Source organism: Anomalospiza imberbis, chromosome 2, assembly GCF_031753505.1.
Source record: "Anomalospiza imberbis isolate Cuckoo-Finch-1a 21T00152 chromosome 2, ASM3175350v1, whole genome shotgun sequence".
Taxonomy (NCBI): domain Eukaryota; kingdom Metazoa; phylum Chordata; class Aves; order Passeriformes; family Viduidae; genus Anomalospiza; species Anomalospiza imberbis.
The window spans coordinates 87,698,142-87,723,027 of NC_089682.1; the positions used below are offsets into that span (position 1 = coordinate 87,698,142).

Sequence of the window (24,886 nt, forward strand, 5' to 3'; positions counted from 1 at the left end):
TGAATGTAACCTGTTCTCAGAAGACTTACAGCAAACACTACAGCTCTAAAATGGCTATAGGAATACAGAACACTGAGAAATATTCAACAGAGAAATTATAAAATCTTGTAGCATATTTAGAAGATTCTTTTTTTTTCCAAATAATACTGCTCAGCACACGTTAGAGGCAATTAACAGGGAATCTGGGTTCCCTCTTCATGCTATCCTTCCACATATCATCACAATTATTTTTGTCCCTGTTCTCATGCAAACTTTCAAAAACCATATGGGTTATTTAGTGTTCCAAGTATGAGCTACTGCCCTTAATTACATTATGCTGCACTTCAGAAATATCTCATTAATTTAAACCAGACTGCAGGTTCAAAAATCTGAAAAAAGAGAGAGAGAATGAGGAGAAGTGGGAGAGTTGGATAACTAAGGAAAACAGAACAGTCTGCAAGCCAAAAAGCTGCCAGAAAGACTGACATCAGTAGGAGCCAGAAGGAGTTCAGAAGCTCAGGTACAACAGTGGTAGTCCTCATGTGGTTCTCACATAAAAACATCTGTGCTCATTTGGGTGTTCAGATGTTAGATGCCTAAGCCTGACCTTTGCACAAACTGGTGTGCAGAGGATGCACATCCCGGAATGACTCATCCAGTTTAGAGACAGACTTTATAAATTGCTCAAATCCCTCCCTTGACACGTATTTCTCTTCACTTACTCCAGGAAGATACCTGCAGTTGACGTGAGCTAATTAGGTATCTTACTGTAAGCCAGAGGAAGCTCAGCTCTAGGAGTACCTCTAGAATCCAGTCAGGAATGCAAAACCTACTGCTAAGGAAGACACCAATGTGTCTAGTAGTCTGCAAAAGGCATCTGCAAGTCTGAAACACCTTTCTGTAACCCAGTAATCCTTCTGTGGGCTGTGTGAAATGAAAGAAACCAGCTTTAAGAGCTCAGAGCACTGGCTGTACTGTGCCTACCACATACAAACAGTACAGATGCCAGGTTTTGCTTTCTACTTGCACATGAAAGCAAAGGACAGGTGCAGACAGTTTCAAGACAGACCAAATGTTAAGTTAAAGAACTTGAAGAATAAGCAGGGTCAGATATTTAGTCCCTATCTGTACTGCCAAGGAGAACAGCAGACACCATCTTGTATGTGGGTATCTGGTTCTGACGTAATATATTTTAAACACCACAGGTATTACAAAGGCATTTTTATAGAACAAATTTCATGCATCAACAGACTAGTATCAAAAAGTGATGTTTAAAGCCTGTAATTTAAATAATGGACATAATATGGTAGACCATCGTACAGGTCTGTTGTCTGCTATCCAGCACTTGCAGTAATCGCAGAATTTTTTAGGCTGAGATTTCCAGTAATCGGCCCTGGGGAAAGAAAAAAAAAGATGTATAATCTGAAGCAATAACCAAAGCCACAGGTTTTCATACATATGTATATATCTCTTCAGAAACTAAATTTAATCTTCATTGGGTGATTAAATACTAAGAGTTTGGTTTTCTTTTTTTTTTTTAAACCAAGTCTACCAAGAATAGTTGTATTAACAACTGTGTCTCACAAGGCACAGTTCAGTATTGGGATTTTGACCATCTGACCTTCAAAACCTGCAGAATTTTTACAATTGAGCCAGTGCTGTAAGAACCAGAAATACGAGACAAAGCAAGCCAGAGATAAACAAGCAGCTCTAGATACCCCATTTAAACATGGAAAGGTCAGAAAAATGCAACTTGCGCTGTTTTTCATAAAAATGCTGGATACTGTACACAGTGAACTCAGCAACACAAAGGTGCAGTTCTGGACAACACTGAGCTACTGTGGGGAGTGAATCCCAGACCAGATTCTGACCTGTGGGGCCACATACACAGCAGTAAATTGTTTGGTTGTTTCAGTGTAAAAAAGTGGGAATTTCTGACCCATGTGATTAGATAAGTGAGGAAAATTGGGGAAAACTCGTCAGAGCTGAAAAGTTAGTATATCAAAGTATTTAACAATAAAACCAACAACCTCCAATGGCTGTTTCTTCATCAAAAACCGCTTTCTAATGCCAGATGAGACTTGTGTAGAAGCAATTCTATTTCTCATTGGCTTGCAGCAACAGACACAATGCTTTGGTTCACCAGAACACATTTGAACAACAGACTTCTATATTAAGTTAAAATGACAAAGAATGAGGGACAAAATTAAAAAAAAAATCACAATTACACTGATAACATCAGAAAAATTGAATCTTGGCCTTTTGCCTGAAGACCACTGTACAAAGTTCAAGGACAATACGTCCTGATATTCTTATTCAATAAAACCAAAACTTCTTCCATGCACAACAATAGCACCCTCAATCCTTATGATACATGTGAGCAGATCTTTAAGTACAGAAACAGATCAGTTCATCTCAACTCCTAGAATTGAAGCAGGTATCAAAATACACTCTCCTATCAGTGCTTCACACAAAAATACAATTGCCAAGAGGCTATGATAATTTGAAAGTCTAAGTACAAAGGATGTACTCTGCAAAAATACATCAACCTATAAGGAATAGCATGGTTAGCAATGCACAACTTTTCAAGCAATTTCCTGGAAATCTAGAAAGAAGCAACTGGGCTTTCCCTGATTTAAACAGAAATCCACTCATCCCTAAATGGTGTACTTTAGAATTGTGTGATTACTCAGTCACACATTTAATTAAAAGGGGTTTTTTTGAGACTTATACCCAAATATACTGGGGCAAAGCCGGAGAAATCTAATGCTCTGGCTGGAAAACCAGCTGAGTGGGAGGGAGAAATTCAAAACTCAGAAATACCTCAAGATCCTTTTTCCTGCTTGAGCTATAAATTGTCTCTAAACCCTTTGACATAATCTACAATAAATTTCCAGCTAAATGCATGCCATTCCTATGGCAATGGACCAATTTTGACAGAAAACATAAACTGTAAAAAAAGCCTCACTGCATATTTTGGATGTGCAAGAACCTCTGCCTTCTTCCAAGTTTAACCTAAGACAGGAGGATCTTTCTCTTCAACAGAATCAAATGTAAGTGCTAAAATTAAGACTGTACAGCTGCACCCACCACAAGTCAAGACCTGAGAATTTGACAAGCCATATTTTCACAGCTCTATTTTACACCGATTTCTTTCCTAAATGCTGCTGGCCACCACATATGTTGCAAACCATTGTACCAATACAAAGAGTACTCCCTCTCAAGAAGCTGAGGGCACACCTGTGGCTTCAGTACAAATTCACATCTTGATAAAAGTCTTGTTTCCTCTGCTATTGGTTTTCATAAAAACACTCTCTCTACTGTTACCTATAAAATAAATGTAAATGGTAGTGTGCACAACTATCCTAAGAACCTTAAATCCTGAATTTCATGATTAATGAAATGAATTGTGTAACTTATGATCTCAATTCTGTGGCTTATGAGCATAAATCTTATGTACTAAATAATTCTCTTAAAGATTTTCTACTTGAGTTTATACCACTGGTAAAAAAAGAGCAAGCTCAGCTGAAACCTCCATTGAATAAGACCTGCCACTGTAACAACATCAGAACCTGCAAAGTTACAGTGGTGCTGCAATGAGAGCAAACCTAAGAGGAACATTGCTGGAAAGGAGGAAATGAAATCCCACTTTACTGAGATGCTACAAGTTCTTCATGGCCTCCAGTCACAATTCAGATCCATGACAATTTTTTAAGTCTGTGATTGTTTTATCAATCTGACAAATGCAGGCTTGAGAGTAAAGTAGTACAAAGGTTTTTATTTTTGAATAATTGTGTACAAATAATGAGAAACAGCTATTTTATAAAACATTGCAGTCAAAATAGCTTTTAAGAGTCCTTGTCTTCTATCAGAAGTTGAGGTTGATTCTTGTTTTCAGCTCTACAGCTGGGCCAGCCTCCTAAGGATTAGGAAGTTGGCCAGCACTAGTACAACTCCCTTTTAGTAAAAGGAGGAGAGTCTGGAGTACAGGAGACAGTCTAGAGTACATCACGTCTGCCTTGTCCAGGTTTGCAGGGTTGAGGTTTAGCACCGCACACATTTCGCCAGGCGTGGCTCCCAAAAGGGAGCTTGGTGACACCGACCCAGAGAGGGGTGCCAGTTTTACTGTGAAGCCTGACTTTCCCGAGCCGGCTGAGCAAGCTGACTTTGTAGCCTGTTACCAGGGAACAGGGCAGCCCCAACAGAGATGGGCACTGAACAAGCTCTGGGCAAACTGCTGTAGACCCATTCAGACTTGGAAATCCCACACTAACTCACAACTAATTTGTGTCTCCCTGAGAACAGTGATCATCTTTCAACTTTTACTGGTCATACTACTCAGAAGAAGGATGTACAACATTTTAGGGGGATAAAGGAAAAGGAAGGAAAAGGAGGAAATGAACATCAAGCTGGTTTTTTTGAAACGCATGAGATGACAAAGTCTTGGCTGCAAACAGCAGAGTGCAAAATGATCAATGTTAAAAACATTTACAGATTTCTGAAACTAATGGAAAACATCAGAGTGAACAAGAAGACAAGAAAGAACAAGTAGCAACTCTGTATTAACAATGCCTGTTATTTGCCATTCCAAAAGATATGAAAATGATGAAACTCAGAGAGAAAGCATTGAAACTCAAGTATTCATACTCTGTACAACGCATTTCTTGAGCCAGGAGAATCACACAGCCTACGATTCAGTGACCGGTTATGCATCCCAGCATAGGAACCACGTGTTTGGGAGTATGCAAAATGGTCAGATTCAGAAGTAACTTGCAGAGTAACTCAAGTACTAGAGTCCAGGGCTCCAAACCCTCAGCCTGCAGGCTGCTTCTCCTCACAAGTTACTGTATCATTAAAGTTTCAACAGGTGGTGCAAACAGATTTCCTTATACAGGGAATCTTAAAAACCCTCATAAAGTAGCTACCTTGAGCTGAGACAGCTTTGTCAAACTTTATGTGGAGATTGGGCTGGAGGATTTTGCTCCTACCATGTAATGAAATCAAGGGGGGAAGAGAAACAACTGGTTTAGGTGGTTCTGAACACAATGAAAAAGAATTTTACTGTATAAACAAAATCTGGAAGCATTTGCTTTGAATAGCTCTGTTCTAAAATATCTGACTGGAAATCTGGCAGGGATGCAGGGGGATGTATCTGTCCAAATCAGAAGCCCTCAGGGGTAAAAAACAGAATACACGGGCTCAGCAGTCTTCTTTGGTTTGAGTATCTACAACCTCCAAACACTTTAGAAGAATATAACATCTTACAGCTTTCTGCAAGTTTGAGCACTAAGGAGCAACTATGTGCATCATCGCCTTGAATACACATTTGTGAGTAAGATTCAAGTTCTTGAGTACACAAGCAAATTAATTCAGGGAAGATATTGTGGCTGTTCTATAACAGCCACTCAAAAGGACAGAATCTGTTATTTCTGAACACTATTTGAAATACTGAGTACTTCTGAACAAAAGTAACACTTCTGTAATGGAAAGAAGTAGAAAAAAACCAGAAGAAAAAAGAAGAATTCCATGTATTTCACAACAGATCCTCCTCCACATGGGAAGCTGTTCCAGAACACCTAATTCTCATTCAAATATCCCAGTATTGGTGAGACCTAAAATTGCAATGCTAAGATTGGCAGAGAAGAAGATCAAAAATGTTTTCTTGTACTGTGAAGTAGGTCCCAGTGCCATGGCCCCTAATTACTCACACTCCCCAATAATTCACGGCAACTCTGTTCAATCATAGTGTACTAATTGTACCCTAAAAATTCTTCTTAGTTAAATACCCTTAACTTTATTTTTTAAAGGCATTTAAAAATAAGGCAAGGAAAAGACTATCCCTGGCACTGCAAGTACATGGGACTGTCCTGCCTAACCCCAGTTTAGGGGTTAGAATTAGAAATTAGAAAACCTATTGGCTTTCTAATAGGTCACACAACATATGTTTACCCATGGGCTCCTCCAGAGCAGGACTGGATGAGAGTTTCATCCACATGAAACATGGCAGTTCTCTGAAGGGCTTTGCTCTTCTGACCCTCAAGTCACATACACTTTTTGCAACCTCTTGGTAAATTCTAATTCAAGACCCAAATGTCTGCTTCTTTTTATCATTATATTAGACCCCTGTGAACTACATACAAATTACAATATCCAATGGAAAATAGAGTCTGCAGAAGCTGCTCAGCCTGACCTGTATTCACATGAATCTGCTTTGCTAGACCTCTTTTCAAAACTGTAAATTACAGAATCACAGACTCATTTAGGTTGGAAAAATCCTTTAAGATCATTGAGTCCAACCCTTCGCCCAGCACTGCGAAATCCACCACTAAACCGTGTCCCTAAGTGACACATCTATGCGTCTTTGAACTACCTCCAGGGATGGTGACTCAACCACTTCCAATGCCACAAATACTTTAAACATACAAGAATGCACAAAGATATCAGAGAAAGCAGCCTTCTGCATGTATGGAGCTGCAGTTCTCTAGGTCAGCTCCTCTAACTTCAGTTGTCTAAATAGTGAGGTAGAGTTGTCTCAGCTCTCCCTGTCAAGAGATGGAAACTGTCATCTCAAAACCAGCACTCTTTGCATCCAAAAGAGACACCTGAGAAGCATACTGAACTCCTTAGGTGCGTGTTTCATCTTTATACAGGGAACCTAAAGTGAACTGTCTGAGTCAGCTTTCCAAAGTTAAATATCTGAAGTCAGGACTATCTCCTGAAAGCAGAGGTCTGCTGCTGTAGATGCAGAAGAAGGATATGGGCTGTCAGGAAGAATGTGATAAGAATTATAAGAGAGGAAAAAAACAGCAACATAAATTGGGTCAGGAATCTGTTCAGGTATAATTTTAGCAATAACTAAAATTAAGAACACTGCTGTACCTAGTACCAGTCTGCAAGGCAGGCTCACACAGCTCACCATCAAGTACTGCCCCACAGACAGACCTCGAGAGAAATTTCTCTAGAGAAATTTTTGACCAGGTCAAGATTCTTTTTTTCAGCAGGGAAATTAGGATATTTTGAAAAGTAACAGAAACAAGCAGATAGATATACCATTCTATATGCTACTCCCACCTCATAAAGACAGCAGCTTGGATTTTTACACATCCCCCTCCTCAAAATGTGGTCAGGTATTAACACAAACTTCCTAACTAAAGGCTTCAAGCGGGTAGTGATGGCCAGATAAAACCAAGGCACAGACTATTTTACTCCTCACGCCTTGCCCAGAACCAAAGGCGGCCGCAAGGTGGGGGGACCTGGAAGAGGGGGGGAAGGAGGGAGGCCAGGGAGGACGGAGAGAGGGGCAGGAGGGAGTGCAGGGAAGAGGGAGGGAGAGAGAGAGCGAGGGTGAGAAAGGGTACAGAGAGGGGGTGCAGGGTGAGAATCCACGGGCCCCGTCCCTCGCAGCCCTCCCCGCCCCGCCGCCGAGTGCCCCGCCGGCGGGAGGCGAAGCTGCCCGGCCTGTGTTGGGGCGATAAGAGCAAGACAGCGCAGCAGAAGCAAACAACCTGAAAGAGAGCGGCAGTTCGGACGGGCGCAGAGGAACCGGAGCGACAGTGAAACACCTCCCTCAGCGGGGCGGGGGTCGCCGGCCACAGCCGGGGCACGGCCGCAGCCCCACTGGCCCCGACCTCCCCACGGCCTGCAGGGGCCCGGCCCGGCCCCCGCACCACACGCCAGCAGCCCTGCCCGACCCCGGCTCGCAGGGCGGGCGGCTGCGCCCGCTCCCTCCCGGCCCCCGGCACTCACATCGCCGCTCCCTCAGCAGCTCGCCGCGCCGCTGCCCTGCGCTCCCCTCCGCTCGCCGCGCCGCTGGGGTGGGATGGGGCGGCGCCGGGAGAGGGAGGGAGCGCGACGACGGGAGCCGGGAGGGCTCAAGCCGCGCTCTCCTCCCCGCCCTTCTCCACCTCCTGCCCTCTCCCGCTCCTCCTCCCTCGCCCCCGAGGAGGCGAGCGCTCAGCGGGAGCCGCCCGGACAGGGAGAAGGAGCCGCGACCGCTCGGTGAGTGCCGCCCGCCACCCGCGTCCCGCGCTCGGGGGCACCGGGAGGCTCAGCCGCCTCCCCTACGGTGGGGAGAGACACCGCGGGCCACGGGTTCGAGCCCCACCGCCGGCAGCGCCCCGTGCCGTGCAGTCCCTGCCCCGCGGCACCCACGGGAGATGAAAGGTGTGGGTAGAAGGGCGGTGACAGGGTACGAAGGGGCTGGGGAGGCGGCGGGCCCTGGCCGGGCGGCGGAGCGCGCCCTGGGGCGGCGGCCAGCGGAGCCCCGTCCCGCCGGACGCCGCTGCCAACTTTCTGGGAGTTCGGCGGCGCGTGTGTCGGGAGGGCTCCTGCTGCGTACCGACTTCATCTCCTCCCTCTCCCCACTGCCCCCGGCGCCGCCGCCCTGCCCTCCCTCTGTCCCTGCCTGCCTCCCTCCCGGCCGCCCGCCTCTCCTGCCGTCGTGGGGCAGCCGCGGGAGAAGGGGGGGCCAGGGCCGGCGCCGTCCCGGGGCGGGGTGGGGACAGGGACGATACGGTCACACTCGGGCGTCCCCGGCACATTGGCCCCGGATCGCCTCCTCCGCTGCTTCCCCCACAAGTAAAACTCACCCCGGGCTGGTGTTCCACGGCACACGCTCGCCCCCCACCCCCACCTTCGCCCAGGCCTGTGTGACTGATCTCCCCACGGTTCTGCGAAAAAAGTCGTGTTAATTCACCGGCTGCGGCTGGCAGCCTGTTTGCTACAGTCACGCACAGGGGTGGAGGAGAAGCCTGCGGAGTGAGTCATGGCTGTAAGAGGCCCTCCGGTTGTTTATGGCAAAAACAAGGAGGTGGCTCATTCAACATGTGGGAAATACGGGGAGTAAGAGTTGCTTCGATCCATCCTACAAGGACAGGGCAGTGGCACCTGTATCTAGTACCCCCCGCCCCAGCTCGCTGTCGAGCTGGCTGAGAAAGGAGGTGGGGAGGTTGCCTTTTCCTCTCACAAGGAGGACTTGTGGTCAGACTGTCATAGGAGTTTTGCATTTGTCAGCATTTCCATTATAAGTGTACGTATAATGTACATTTCCATTATAAGTGTACTTTGTCTGCAGGAGTTTTGCATTTGTCAGCATTTCCATTATAAGTGTACTTTTTATGTAGTTCGCAACATGGCTATAAGTATATGCCCTGGGTTGAAATTTGGTTGATGGCTTCTTCTCCATCTAAGCAACTTTTGAAATTATTCTGCTTAGACGCTAAGTGGAAATCCATGGAAAATACTGGCTTTTTATATTTCTTTCAACTTTAAAGTTCAGCTGCTTACAAGCAAGGACTCATTTACAGCTGTTAGTCCAAAAAAATTCCTTCCCCCTTGAGTTTGTTAAATTGGGGGAGGGTTTAAAGGCTTTACCTCAGTAGGCATTGGTCATTAACTGGTGCAGCAGAGACTCCGAAGACTCTTACAGGGTCCCTGTTACCTCGAGTGAGGGCACCCACATAGAGAAGGGACATGGGACACTGTGTGTCCGCACAGCTCTAATCCCCGAGTGCCAGGGCAGTTCCAGTGCCTCAGCCCCGTGGATAAGAAGCTGCTGTTAAAATCAAGGCAGAATACGTTAACTTCCCTCTGTGGGGTTTAATTTTTTAAAATTTTTTCTTCACCGTGTCAGTTCAATTGCTGCTTCTGAGACAGGGAACAAGCGCAGTATTTAGGAGCTTTCGTTTTGTGTACCTCTGTACACGCACTGGGTCCCGTGAAACATGCCTGCCACCCAGTGGATGTCGCTGATCTCTATGTATTCTATACATTTACATTTACATTCTAAACATAAAGGTTTTTGCCCGTGGTCTGTTGGGTTTTCTGGGAGCCTGGCCTGGGATCTGCTTTGCACTTATGCTAAACTTAACCATCTGGAACATAAATGAGTGTCTGTTTGGTCTCTGTGTACAGAAGATGTTTTGCAGGTCTAAGCACGTTAGAAATACAAGCCTTGAGTGTCAGAATTGCTGATTCAGTGTCCATAGTTTTTTGCTTTAATATATCTTAGTTTCCTGTATTAAAAATATGTGGATAACAGTATCCTTTATCTTACAGATTACTGTAGTGATGAGAAGCATATAGGAACCTGAGAGAAAAGAAATAATTTCCTCTGTGATTTGGAAGTATTTGATGATGCTCTAGAGAGCAAGGGCAAAAGGAGGAGTTTGTGTGTTAATTATAGCAAAGCTTCAGTGGGAAAAAATGTGACCAAGTCGGTTGCAAACACAGATTTATCTAATAGAGATTGATGCATATGAGCACTAGGAGACATTTTTAGTTAACGTAGACCATTTACTTCTAATAATTTCTAAATTCTGCTTTGCTTATCATACTTTTAATACTGCATTTTGTAAGTAATTTCCAATATTTTCTTTCCCTTAGGAAAAGTGCCAAAAAGCAGATAGGCAGCCTAGGGTAGCATATTTGTGTTACTGTTCTTCATCAACTGGATTTGTAAGGTAACTGCTGTCAGAGCCCCCTGCTGAGGGTAACCAGTGGTGGTAGATCATGCCTGTGGTCTGTGTTGCTGTACTTGCTTATAATTACTTGTGTTGTCTGATCACCATGAGGAGCTGAGAAGAAGATGGATGTGGCCTAGCAAGCACCTACTGAAAATGCACACAATGCAGTTTGGTTTTGGACATTTGACCAAATGCAGGTGGACTTTTCATGGGGTCAGCAAAAGGGGGACCTCCAAAAGGGCTCCACCCCTCATTCAGATCTGTCATCAGAAGATGGAAGAGCATTAAAGCCTTTCAGGTTTCCAGATGCGTATTGCCATTGGGAGACAGCATTTTCCCTCATTTTCTTCTGAAAACAGCCCAAGTATTTTGGCTGAGTTCTTCTAATCCCAGTCTGCCTCTTTCTGCACCCATCACTCAGAGGTAGCTTCTACAGCACATGGAACAGAATTTAGCCTGAGGCAGACATTCAGCTTGGAAAATTTCAACCCAAGGAGTCAAAGTCTGGCCAAGTTACAAGCAGCTGGAAGCAGCATCTTGCATTGGAAGTGTTCAGCAGCTGCCTAATAGGCAATGCTACGAGCTTCACCAATCCCGTGTATACATTTATTTACATGGAAATATGCTGCTGAGTTACAATGTTATTTGATTGGTTACCTGGTCTACTAATTGTCCTTTTGGGGTTTTTTTGGGTTTTTTTTTCCTTACTAGAGAAAGGAACCTAAACATCTTTGGTTAATGCTATGAATGATTTTCCTTACTCACATTATTCATTGTTTTCCTGCCTGAAAAATTGAAAACTTTAAAATGGAGCCTCTGAAGTAAATGACAAGCCAGGCCTTACTTGTTCTGAATATTTCAAAATGACTTAATGATTGCTAAAGACCACTTTACAGAAGAACTAAAGCAAATTGCTTCCCAGCATTTTGAATTGTAAAAAACCCACATCTCCCAAATTCCTAAGCTATTCATCAACTGCTCTATTGTAGCAGACTCACCCTATATTGTGCCCCAGATATATCTATTAAGTTTGCAGTGAAGTGTGAGTTTAAAACAATTGTGCCATGGAGTCACTGTGGAATAAATACCACAAACATTGGCAAAGTTGCTTCATAAATCTTTCTTAGTTTGGAGAGGAACTTAGGCGTGCCTTTCTTCTATGAGAGTGCAGCTGTTTCTTGTAAGGTTCCCTGGGGGCTGGATCTTGGTGTAAGGCTGGTTAATATCAATATATTCACAGCTTTTGTGATGATATCGCATCATTACCAGCATATTATGTGCAGGTTTGTGCACGTGGGGAACAAGTTACTAGTACACCATATTCCAAATAATTTTTTTTTAATTGTCAGCATCCATCAGAAGGCATTTTTCATGCAGCCACATACAAAGGAACCAGGATTGTGGTTACACCAGCACGACAGGGGACTGTCCTCAAACTGGTAATTTATTGAAAGAAGGCTCAAGAATTTGTGCGGAGAATCGTCTCAACAGGAGTTTTCATTGCAATGCTGCAACTGAAGTGTGGTCCTTGGCTATGCAGCAATATAAATATTGCACAGAAATAGGAAAGTACATGGCATTAGTAAGATCACAGGAATTCCATGTCTGGTTTTGCTGCTCACATGTGAGGAAGGATGTGAAATATTAATAAGAGCACAGGGACCAAAATGATCCAGGGTTTGGAGACCAGGTGTCACAATTGCAGGTTGTACATCTGAGGAAGGATATGGTGCCTGTATACATACATGTGTGTAAGGAAAATACATGATATTTCCTGGACCATCCAGTGTCTGAGAGATGAAGTTAGGCATGTTGTACTTTGAACTAATAAGTAGCAACGAGGGCAGTAAAGGATTGTAGTGGATTTGCAGTTGCTGAGAGTGTTTAAAGTCGTGGGGGTTTTCTTCTTAAAGGTGTGCTTTCACTTGCTTTGGTGGAGGATGTTTCCAGTGTGTGTAGAATGGGGAAGGACTGTACTCCAATCACCTGCATTTTTCCCTAGACTGAAAAAACAGGATTACTTGCAGTGCTTTCTGTGTATAGTAGCACATATGGCTACCTTGACAAGATTACAATAAAATGCCATACTTTAGAATTCGGCTGGTTTTCTCTTGGATCAGGAGGACAATTTTTTTCTCAGTGCCTAATTTGACTTCTGGGAGTGTTAAATAATTATTGTGTACTTCCCTCTAGAGTAACACCACATCTGGTGGCAGCTGGTGACAGGATATCAGATCCTCGCTTTACACAGTCCCCTCCTATTCCCAGGTTGGTGTATCATCATTCTTTGTTCAGGATACTGTCAGTTATATTCAGGGATGAAATTTTTTTTTTCTGCCTTTAGATAGGCAAGGAGATTGCTCAGTGTTTGGAAGTCAGCTGCTTACTGCTCTCCCCTTAACCATCTCTCTGTCCTTCGGGCATTCCTCTCCTGCAGCCACATCTGCTGCAAGCAGACAGAGGCAGGCAATGTGCACATGGCCTGGCAGCAGAACACACCTGGCAGTCACTAAAACAACAGAGGGTATGTCAGTGAAATCGTTTTGTAACCTGAAAAATGACTGACTGCCCGAATCAAGTTAAAGCATTACCTGCAACGCTTCTTTTCAAGCAGCTTCACAATAAACCTGAAGGTTTAATTTAGCCTGGGAATTGAACTTGAGCATAGATAGCTAAGAGATATAATTCCATAGTCCATTCTTTTTGATATAACAAACAGTTATATTTTTTCCTCTGGCAGCTGAACTAGGACAAATAGACACTAAAGCACTGGATTATTTCTTTCTGTTAAAAATGTATTTTATTGTATGTACTCTAGTGTATATGGTATCAAAAATCTGATGTTCAGTCTTTTACAGTGGTTTTGGTTTGGCTTTTTCATTCACACTTTAATATATCCTATGAAAGTTTTAAGGTAATAAAACATTTTCTATATAGGATGAGTTTACTGGAAGTTTTCTTGTTGAGAGCAACTCAAACTTGAAGAGACAAAGTTCTTGTAAGTTGCTATCTTTAGACTTGAAAGCATGTATATATGAATGTTTCCACTGACTTGGAAATATTCAAGCACTCCTCTCAAACATGATTTTCAAATACACTTTCCTCATCTGCCCTGTTGAGGTGTTCGTGTTTGAGAAGATATTGACAGCACAGCCTTCAAGGGTTTGGCCCTGTTGCTATGTTCATTGGAGTTAATAATAATGTACTATTGATTTCTAGGACATGCAGGAGCCAACTTAATAACAAAAGTACAAATCAGATTGGATACTTTCAATTTTAAAGAGCTCCTGTTAGGCTATTTAATAAATTTCTTCTCAGAAAATCGCAGAATCGGGGAACAATACATTTGGCATTCTATTTTGGTGTTTCAGTACTTGAGTGAAACTTGTGTTAGTATAAGATGATAATGAGTGTTGCCACATTGTGTCTGTTTTGAAAGTGCAGTCTTGGGTTGTAGTTTTCCACTTTGTGACATCTTACTGTGTTTGTAATATTTAGTGAGTTTCATTCCCTTCCTGTTTGTGAGGTGAAACAATGTTTGAGGCTGAGATTAAAATTGTCAGAATTGTTAAGTGTCCATCTCAGAGGCATATCAAATTTGAACATAATGCTGTTAAATAATTGAGCTATAAAGCTGACTGTATGCTTAACAGCACACACTTACACGTGTAGGATAATTTTGCATCCTGAATTAACTAATACTAGAAATAGTAGTAGGACTGTGTAATCTGTCAGGTTTGATTTTCCACCTCACCACAGCCAAGTGTCACTATAATCAGAATAGTCAAGAGTTAGGTGTTTTTATGGAAAGCATTACTCTGTACCTGTTGTGCAAACTTCCCATTTGGTCCCTAATCCAGCAGACCTGTGGCCAGTGAAGATGTAATTTTGCCCACTCTCCAGAATTTAACTTCTTTCTTTTATTTGTATATGTGTACAGAAATCTTTTTTTGTTGTTTAAAACCTAGTACTAACACCCACGTGTCTACTCTAGGCAGTGGATATCCTGGGGTTTTTTTCCTCCATGAATACAATAGTGACATTAAGCAGATACATTGTCTGGAGTTCCTAGCGATACAGGCGTCAACAAAATTTAATGAGGTCTTTCAGCTTGCTTGACCTTGTTCTGTGACTCATTTGTGTGTCATAGATTCAGGTAGAAAGCCAAGCACTCTCCAAGTCCTGGCAGAAGGTTGCTCACACGGTATCTGCTGCTGCAGCTTCTGTTTCAGCATCTGTTGCTGCCCAGAGGCTCTGCCACTGTGCCATTTCCAGCAGCTTGCATGTCAGCCTGTGTTGGAAGATTCTGGGGTGTGTTTGGGCTCTTCAGAGAGGGGGCATGAGCTGGTGGTGGAGCAGTGGAAAAGCTGTAGGATTCTGCAACTTGCTGCAGACCTTCAAAGACCTTTTCCAGGCAAGGGGGTATTGAACAGCATTCTGGTATCTGTTCTCTGTTCTTTCATTCTGTTAAAAGGGAAAGTTCTGGGAGAAATTGAAAGGTCTGTTGTTTTTAAGGTCCACTGTTGATCAAGAGAATTACAGCAAATATGTTTGTTTTAAGGGAAACTGAGGGTGGACTTTGTCACCAGTTTACTGAAGAGGTGAAAAGGTTATGCCATCCTGTGTCATGGGATTTGGTATTTTTTTAAGATAAATGACAAGGGAAGTGGTATTGTGGGTAGGAGGACAGCAACACTGGTCAGAAAAAGGGGGTGACAGTACTTAATGTTCACGTACTGCCATAGGAACACTGACTGATCCAACTTTGTCGTTGTTGAATCCAACATCCAGTTATGTTTTGATAATAATGTGTTGTCTAAGGAACAATGAAACTCTAGAGCATAGTCCATAGCTGTGATGTCTGCTTGTCTTTTGCATCAGTCATCCCCCCCACCCCTGGCAGCTGGTCCCTCATCTTCTGCATGCATTTACTGTCCCTGATCTGCCAGCTGAAAATAGGAACCCTTCTGTTTCTGCCAAAATTATTTTGCTTAACTTACCTGGTTAAAACAGTAGATTTATTTCCCTCAAAATGTACTGGGGAGCCTAGGTGGCAAAGCTGAGGCAGGTTCTGCTAACTATGCTGAGAAACTGATGGGAGAAGAGTTAAGGAAATCAGTGGTGTTTTAGTGGAGATATTGGAAATGAGATGTATCCACAGAATCTAGAACTGTAAGCCTTTCTTCAACCTTGTGCTGGCAGACCTGTGCCAGCATTTTACTTTATTGTTTTCCTCTGGTAGAGGGGAATTATGCCTGCATGTAGTTTTGGGCAGAGAATAGGTCCCCCAGCACCTGCTTACTTCTACTGAGCTGAGCTCTTTTCTTGTGTGTTTGGATTTTCATGTGCTCTGTGCCACTGTCTTCAACTGGATGCTTTTTCAAGTGAAACCTTCATCTTAAGCCATCCAAAACAAACCTCTAGGGTTTTTTTTCAGGTTTTCTTAGTTGACCTAATTTTGTGGGTTAATAGATTTGGTCTGAAAGATTTTATAAAAAGTTTACTAAGAATTTTTCAAATTCAGTTTTCAAATGCTAATATTATCATGTAGCAAAACTTGGCAACCATTACAGGTATAATATTTTAATTAATGAACAAACTTGTTTCTGATCATAAGTATACTACAGCCATGATTGTGAGAGACAGAAATACACTTTTATATTCTTTGCAAATGACCATTCCTGAATTTTTTCCAGGACACATCTATTATGTTAAATTGTTCTCATGTCCTTAAGATTAAGTATAGCAATATACTTCTATCGTTATTGTACTCTTTTGGGAGGGGAGGGGGTGATTGTATCCCTGTGTACCTCATTTGAGGTGAATTATTGCAAATGGATTACCTAAAGTCTGATGTAGCTGCTTGCTTTGCCTCTGGATGTACATTTTAGGGCAGTCTAAAGCAGAGGTCTGATATAACAGATTTTCAGGACAGCATGTTTTCAGGATGTTGTTGGCATAAAAGGTCTTCATGTGTTTTCTGCAAGAAAACTATTATGTTAACCTTTGTAGATGTTGTGTTTTGTCCCTCTGAAATAAAAACTGAATCAGAAATGGGAGTTTATAGTCTCTGTTTTATTGTTGTGTGTGACTAGCAGCTGAAAGGTCAAGTCATACATGAGACTGTTACTGTACAAGTCTTTCATTGTGTTTACCAGGTAGATGGGGTTTTATCTTCTTTTCTCAAATCTGTACACATTAGTCAAAGAAAACTACTAATTTCATGTTTTCCTGAAGGGAAAAAAAAGGTATTTTTAGAGAGAATGCCTTTCCTGTGGAGAATTACTGCAAAATACTGTGTACTTCTTCACATACTTTGAGATTCAGACTAGGTTTCAGATCTCATGTCTTTGTCTCAACACCTATCAAGAATATTACTTTTAAAAAAAATCTTTAATCCCCTATGTCTCCTGGATTCACACTTTCCTTGTTTCAGATTGACATCGAAATGTAGCAACATTAAATACAGTTAGACCCTGTAGTTTGTTGGAGTTTCTGGTTTGTGATGTGGTAGATAACCATATCAACTCTCCCAGTCTTTTATTTGGAGTTGGAACATGTATGTTCAGATACAGGTTTCTATTCAGTGGATGTTATTAGCAGAGTGAGCAGTAATCTTGCTATACACGTTTCAATGGGCAAAGTACTTGTGCAGGTGTCATTTAAGGGAGAACATGCTTAATTGTGGTTCTTTTGCCTAGCACTGTGATCACGTTTGCAGGATGACTGCTTTTTTGCAGAGCAACCTATCCTAAATGGGAAGTATTAGGGAAACCACAGAATTTGGATACTGTGTTAAAGAAACTGGAGGACAGATGAGAGAAGGTGGACTTATGAATGCTGTCACTGGTTCTTTGTTGTTTGTGTGCTCCCACTTTCTTACCTAGTTACATTTTCAAATCATGGCTTTCAGTTTGTTACTGAACTGGAGACAAGTAAAAATAAAAATTCTGAAAGTTTTTGTTTTGGTTTTTTTTCACCATTCTGAGGAGGAATCCCTTTTTTGGGATTACTTGTTTCATCTGCCAGAAAAGTATTACTTACCATCTCCAGATAAGCAGGGAGGAAATGACAATTATATGTGGATTCTGACTGGAACATGATCAGAGCTTGGATGGCTTAAAAGAAGATGTCTCCATACTTTTGCTCTGGAGTGCCACCACAATCAAATTTTCCTATCTTTATTACAAAATGTATTTGAATGTTCATTTATATGCCTGAAGAATAGGGAATAGAGCTGGGAAATAAAGAAAATAAGGTAAAACAAATTGGAAAGGGAAGGAAGCAGAAAAAGGCTATCCAAACTAGTTTTCTCTTTCTAACTGTAAGAACATGAGCCAGGGAAATGAGACACAGAAGAAATTTAATAATCCCAATGGTAAAGTTGTGATAATTCCTATTGAATAACTGGGAGCTAGATCAGTGCTTGCAGAAGAATGTTGAGTTTAATTGATTACCTGTACTGAGAAATTTACATCCCTCTCATCTAGCTTAGTGTGTGGATATTTGTTTACTGAAGGATTTTTTGTGTCCTTTTTAAGAACAAAGTGTTACTTTTTGCTAAATGTGAGAAAAATGGACTGTCTGAATGCTGCTACCAAATAACATTGAAGACCGGTTACCTATAATTACAGCTTAAATTTCTTTCCCCTTGACTCCTGAACATAGTAGTTCATAGAACATGGATGTAGTTTTGAGGAGATTAAGAGCATGAAGCGTGGACAAGCAGTTTTTTTGCCTAATTAATGATCAGATTTTCTAAGTGAATGGTAGCCATCAGTGAAGCACCAGAGCTTTCCCAGTTGGATATGACCAAGTGTTCAAACTCAGGATCTTCCAATTCCTTTTAGACAGTCTGGACTTACTTTGCTGTGCTTTACAAATGAGGACGAAGGTACAGAAAGCCTCAGGCAGTTCTGTGGGGAATCAGGTGTGGTTGTTAGCCTGGAATTGGTGCCAGTGATCAGATCTGAGGGGAAAGTAATGGGGAAAGTGAGGCAAAAAAGGCCCGATCAGGAATGTGGAGAAAAAGAGTATGTGAATTAGCAGCCTGCCACCAGCTTTGTACTATCACAGTAGTGATATTTGTTCTTTTTTTCCCCAGAGGATTTAAACTCTGCACTGTTGGTGTTTAATAAAGGTGAAAATAAATGGATGGCAAGGAGATATCTTTTGCGGGCTTTGCTTGCATGGCTAGTAGAAGTGTATTTCTGCTCTGCTTGGAGTCAGAGGGATAGTGTGGATGAGCAGGTGTTCAAAGTCAGGCTGGGTGGGGCTTTGAGCAACCTGATCTAGTGCAAGTCCCTATCCATGGTGAATAGGGTGGACTAGATGATCTTTGAAGGTCCCTTGCAATTCAAATTACTCTATGATTCTGTGATGTTGATGGCAGAGAGGAGCTTTTTAGTAAAACAAAATGTCAGTGGCCCTGTGGAGAAGGACTTGGGCGTTCTTGTGGATGAAAAGCTGGACACGAGCCAACTAGTGCGTGCTTGCAGCCCAGAAGGCTGATCACATCCTGGGCTGCAGCAAAATCAGCGTGGCCAGCGGGGTGAGGAGCGATTCTTCACCCCTGGGAGATCCCAGCTGGATTGCTGCATCCAGATCTGGCATCCTCAGCAAAAAAAAAGACAATGACCTGTTGGAGCAGCTCCTGAGGAGGGCCATGAAGATGATCAGGTGGCTGGGGCACCTCTCCTACAAAGTCAGGCTGGGAGATCCTGGGAAAGAGAAGGCTCCAAGGAGATTTTATCATGACTTACAGAAAGGAGGGATAGGGACTTTGTATGTCAGATAGTGACAAGAGGCAGTGATTTTAAACTAAAAGTAGGCCAACACAACTACTAAATATTGTTATACACTGTTTTCCCCGTTCCTCTGTTTTGCTTTGTCTGTGTAGATAAACAGCTTTTTGCTGCATTAACTCTGACCTGCAGATCCTCAGGTCAGGTCTTCAACCTACTCCTTTCTGCCTACAAGCATGAACTGTTTCCTGGGCATTGTACCTGTTGATTTGTACCCAAAGGAGGGTACTCTCTCCTCTGTTTTCTCTCTATATGCTCTCCAGCTGCCATTTCACCACAAAAACGCAAATCTGCATTTTCTGATGATGCAGGTAGCATTTTTCCTGTGTGGTGAATTTTCCAATGTGTTGTATAATTTTGTTTCATAAATCCTGTACCTCTAAATCTGACTTTTGCTGGATTGGTGCACAAATAATATACTTGGGTACCTTTGAAAACATTCACTGGATAATGTCATATACTTGAGTAGAAAAGGGAAATTTAGTATGTTTTAGTATATTTAGGAAAATTTGTATATTTTCAGAAAATTAAGTAGAAATAATGCACCTATCACTGTTACAATCACCTGGAACCACAACCCTGAGACAGATTGTCTAGGATCTTCTGGGGAAGCAGCAGCCGTCTACATGCAAGTAAGGATTAGCAATAAAATAATTAAAGGGTGCTTGTTTAGGGTAGAGGAGTTCATTTTCTCATGAAACAGAGTAGCAGGAAGTAAGCTGCTGCTAGCTTATGCAAAGCAGCAAAGGATCATATCATAAAACCAACAGGCCTCAGGATGAGAGCAATTAATGGAAAAAAAACCCAAAAAAGTAATTTTCTTTACTCTTTCTCCTTCATCAGTGAGATAATTGACTACTGTCTTAAAAAAGGTTGTTTTAATTATTTTTATTCTGAATATTAAAATTAAAATTAGTTTGCTATTACTCTTCAGTTACACAGGAAGACTTCTGTGCTCTCAGTCACAAATGGTATATTCTTGTCTGTTATGCAAAGCTGGAAAGCATTTCTAATGAGTCTTGCCAAAAATGGGGAACATTAAAAGGAAAAGTTCAAGAAATAAAATTAGTTACAGAGAAGCAGTAGATGAAACACTCTGAATTTAGGCTACTGTGCTAGAATGTGAGCACACTTGTTCCTTGATGGTGGAGTTAGTTGAAATCACTCAATTCTATTGGGGTGTTTTTCAGAGCACACATATCTTTAAAGCTGATGGACCTTCAATAAATGCAGGACAAAATGGATTCTAAGTTTAAACATATATATTGAAATGCTAATGAGACAAAATTAGACTGAAATAATAAATATAAATTATATATAGTACTTTGAATGTAGCATTGAGACTACTAAACCTTTATGACAGGTTATTTGGGGAGAATATTGAGCTGCTTCCATTAATAACAGAATGACCTCTGTTAGTAGAAAGCAGGAGGAAAATCACATGTGGGAAACTGTGCCTGCCATAATGTCTCCTTGTTCTCTTAGCCTCTGCTTCCCAGTTTTGGTTTCAGGGCTCCCTAGACCACAGAATCAAGAAAAATGATTCCTGGGAGGCTTTTGGAAAACACATCATAGTAGCAGTAATTCTCTCTGGAGCTGAACCTCCGTGCCTGTTTAGGATATGTCTGACTGCTGTACCTTGTTTTTATGGGCAAGTGATAATAGCAGAGATGATGGTTTGGTTTCTTGGACTGATCCACAGGATCTCAGTCCTCCAGGATTTGCTGGTAGGACTGCTTGCCTGGCTGAGGATGAGCATAGAGATGGAAACTGTTGTTTTTGTGACTTGAAGTGTAGCTGAGAGATAAAAATGTTGGCCTTCTAGCAGCCAGTTCCCCTTCCCAGCAGCGCTGAGCTCCTCAATACCCCTCCTTTTTGTGTCCTGCAGTCTTTATTTTTTACCCTCTCTTCTCCATGATTTGTGTATTCACCAATTGGTTAATGTAGCATGTATTTGGATAGTTAAGCCTGCTACTAAAAATATTATTTCCTGAACAAGCAAGTAACCAGGTTGCATTTCTAGCTAACTGTTCTTTAATAGCCAGGTCTCAGCCTGACTGAGTTGCAATGGAAAATTGATTCATTCACATGAGCTTACTTTTTTCATAATTTATTTTCTGTCTCCTGCCTCTCCAAGTTACCACTTTTATCTTTCTCCATTAATTAGAGCAACTGGAAGAGCAGTAATAAACACACTTTCCTTTCCTTTGTGTTCACATCCTGAGCAGTGCAGAAATGCCCTGCTGAATTCTTGTAAGCATCTAAAATATTTGTGGAACTCTATCTCAACATTTTTCTAAAAATGATGTTTATCTGGATTTCCTTTAATTCCATGAATTTGGTCTGCATCCACACAGGGAGTCAGTACAAGTGTGTGTGAGGTAGCCAGTGTGGCCTGCATAAGGCGATGGGATTGAAAGGATAAAAGAAATTGGAATAGAAGTAAACATTTTTCATCTGACGGGAGCAGTAGAAAAACTTACAGCAACCACCCTGACGCGTGCATCTGTCGGGTGCTCTTTTTGTTATCGTCTAAAATACAAATGTGGATAAATAATTCCCTGGTACTTCTTTAAGACATCAAGAGTAATTTCCTGTAGTGCAGATGGTGTTCTGGGACTGTGCAGCCTCTGAAACCTAACTCTCTGGTCTTTAAAAGAAAATTAATTAAAAAAAAAAAAAAAACAAAAACACGCACACACACACAAAAAAAAAAAAAAAAAAAAAAACTAGGCAGCTGCAGAAATGCAGCCTTGGGTCCAGAACTGTCTAACTAAGGGCGGTGCCTAGCTGTTCTTCCTCAGGAGAGGGTTTGATGGAGAACATGGTGATTCCTCCCCCTCTGCTCCCGCCTTGTAAAGAGGCCAAACAATAACAGCAATACTGACACCACTGTGCTGTAACTTTGGCATGTGTGTGTGCACTAGTGTCTGGGTGTACCAAATACTTTGTCTGTGATTAATAGCATTCCTTGCATAGAGACTTCTGAAAATCTCAGCTTCATTCTTGATTTTTATACTGATAAATACAGACATTAAAAAAATCCACTGTGAACCCTGTTTTGGTTTTTTTTTTCTTCTTCCCAGTATGTGTTTATTATTCATGAATGTGTTGCAACACCCAGAATGTAATGAGTGACTCACAGAATGAGCGGAGGAAAAAAATACAGTTACAACTTTTTTATGAGATTTTTTTTAGCCAACTACAAAGTGTCCACACTTGAGAAACCACTGTTGGACTATATAAAATTTGCCCAGTCCTAGGTTTTATGTTCCTTCTGGATGTATTTGCAACATAGTGTCACTTAGTATATATTTCTGTTCATTCACATCCCTGATTTTTTTCTTTCTTGTATCAGGGATTACAACATTCGGACATCAAAAAGAAAAATTACAGAACAACATGTTTACAAATAGTTCTGGATTTTGTGTTTGTGTGTGTAAGAAAGGAAAAGAGCAAAGGCCAAGTTTACCACTACTGGTATAGTAACATCTCTAATGGTTTCAGGATAAGCTAGTATTCTTCAAAAACTATCCTTGCAAGGATTCCGGGGCAAATACAACCATCCTGTTAATGCAGCATAGCTCTGAAAGAGTATAACAGTGGCGGATCTGAAGCTTGTGGGATGACGTTGGGTGAGCTGTTCTACTTCAAGAATCAAAACTGACTTTCTTTCTGGAAAGATTGGTTCTTATCCTTGGAAAGTCTAGACTTTTCTTTCATTGATATGTTTTTGAATTTTATCAGTATTTATAAATTTTTCTTTGTGTCTTGTACCTCCTTAGCTTTGTATCTTTCTTGCACAATAGTGGGAAATCCATATTTGCTTAAAACCTTTGAGTGCAAATCTGTAGAGATAGATAGGCACCCTAATACTTGTCTTTCAAACCAGCTGTACCAGTAAGTGATCATTTCATCTGTAAAGTTAAGGATCTAGCATAATCTTACTGTGGGTCAGGATTGTACAGATTTGTATTTTATTAAAGTATATTTTAAAGGAATTTTCAGGGCTGATACACATACTGTGTAAGAATTTGGAATAAAGCCATGATATTGCTATGCCCTTGTTGATTCTCTTCAGATATTCAGTAATTCAGTAACAAAAATGAGTTCATTTTGGCTTTGTTTTTTGCAAGTATGTTGTATTGAGGTGTTCTGTATATAAAATAGTGTTACCTTTACAATGCAAAACTATACTTGGGCCTTAATTAGAATTATACTATTTTCTGCCTTGCTTCAGAAACAGGTTGTGCCTTTTCAAACAGTAAGCTCTTCTAGACTTAAAAAAAAAGTAAAACCAGATAGAGTTAGCTCTTTGTTGGTGTAAAATGCATTCCTCTGTCCATTTCCTTCTGATTAGTTGCCTTGTTTCTTGTAGGGTGTGTGCTGGAACAGATTCTGCAGATGGCATTCAGAGATGTAAGGAAAGCTGGCCTTTTTGTGGATCAGTTTAGTGACTCTGAATGAAGAACTGGAAATTAGCAAGTTATAAGTGAGTTGGATTTTAGGATGCCAAAGCTTTAACTGTCTGAGTGTGCTTACCAACAACATTAGGTGATGCACGGCGATTTCTCATTTTTCTCCTGGGAAAACTCAGTAGTAGTGCATTGTATTTTGAAAATATTTGTAGATCATGGTTTAATTCTTTTTGTTTCATGATTTTTGTGGGGTCTAAAGGTCGCTGAGAGAAATAGTATGGGGTATAAAATTGTCCTGTCTCTATTTTCGTTTCTTTGCGTGACTTGCCTTTGAGCTGTGGGTTTACAAGCGTGACTTCTGTCACACCTACTGGCAGGGGTATTTATAGGATATTAAATAACTTCCAGTGCACTTTCTGAAACAAATGAACAAGGAGTGTACAGAGGGAGGACAGAACAAGAACTAGCTCAAGTCAGAAAGCTATGGGTTAAGTAGTACCTCTGTCCCACCCCTCTGCCTGTAGCATTCACAAGTAATGGGGTTTTTTTGGTGGGTTTTTTTTTGTTTTTGTTTTTGGTTTTTTGATGGTTTTTTTGGTGACTGTTGCGCAATCATAGGGTGAAAAATTTAGCTGAGTGCAGGCCCAGTTATTACTACTAGTCGTTACTACCACAGAAGGAGGTCTGATGTCTTTGGCTGGCAGTGTTCATCACAGTCTGATCTAGTTCAAGAACAGCCAGCGTTCCCCATCCTCCCCAGTCAGCTTTCTGCCACAGTAAGGCATTTAATAGGATCAGTGGAGGGCTTAACAGGTACCACATGGATCAGAACCAGTTCAAGGAGAGGATGGGAAGGGAAAAGTGTAGTCGGGGTAAGTGTGCTTCTTGGTAAAGAAGTGCCCGGGAGAAGTTGGAGCCTGTAGTTTCTGGCTGAGAGTGAATCAGAGATTGTCCTGTGTCAGAGCTGTATCTACTACCTGGATTTTTGCAATTCTTTTCCTCCACAGCTTGCTTGAAAGGAGAAAGGAGAACATACCCAGATTTTAAACCATTCTCAGAAATATTGAGAATACTTCTCAGCAAAGGCAAATCTATAACAAAAGGAGGAAGGAAGGAACTTGAAAGACTGAGGAAAAGTAAGTTTCCCTAGAGGCTTGCCATTGCTAGGATGTGACCTGGGAATACCTTAGAGATGATCCAAGAAGAGTTTGTGCAAGGCTAT

At 41.6% G+C, this 24,886-nt stretch overlaps 2 protein-coding genes across 7 annotated transcripts in view; one reads left to right on the plus strand and one right to left on the minus strand.

The window, feature by feature from the left end:
• The window catches only part of WBP4 (WW domain binding protein 4), a 23,179-nt gene extending 15,319 nt beyond the window's left edge, over positions 1–7,860 (minus strand). For 2 of the 6 annotated variants that reach the window (XM_068182265.1, XM_068182263.1), the window contains exons 1-2: positions 7,726–7,860; positions 1,300–1,372 (exon numbers count right to left, since the gene is read on the minus strand). In XM_068182265.1, the coding sequence (XP_068038366.1) occupies positions 1,300–1,372; positions 7,726–7,727 (75 nt within the window). In that variant the 5' untranslated portion in view covers positions 7,728–7,860. Of the gene's footprint in view, positions 1–1,299; positions 1,373–7,050; positions 7,071–7,725 lie in introns of those variants that run through there. The other 4 variants (XM_068182264.1, XM_068182262.1, XM_068182266.1 and 1 more) reach the window with 3 other exon arrangements.
• ELF1 (E74 like ETS transcription factor 1) overlaps positions 7,843–24,886 on the plus strand; it is an 88,020-nt gene continuing 70,976 nt past the window's right edge. The window contains exon 1 of the mRNA XM_068182252.1: positions 7,843–7,977. The gene's annotated coding sequence lies outside the window, so the exon portion shown is untranslated. The remainder of the gene's footprint in view (positions 7,978–24,886) is intronic.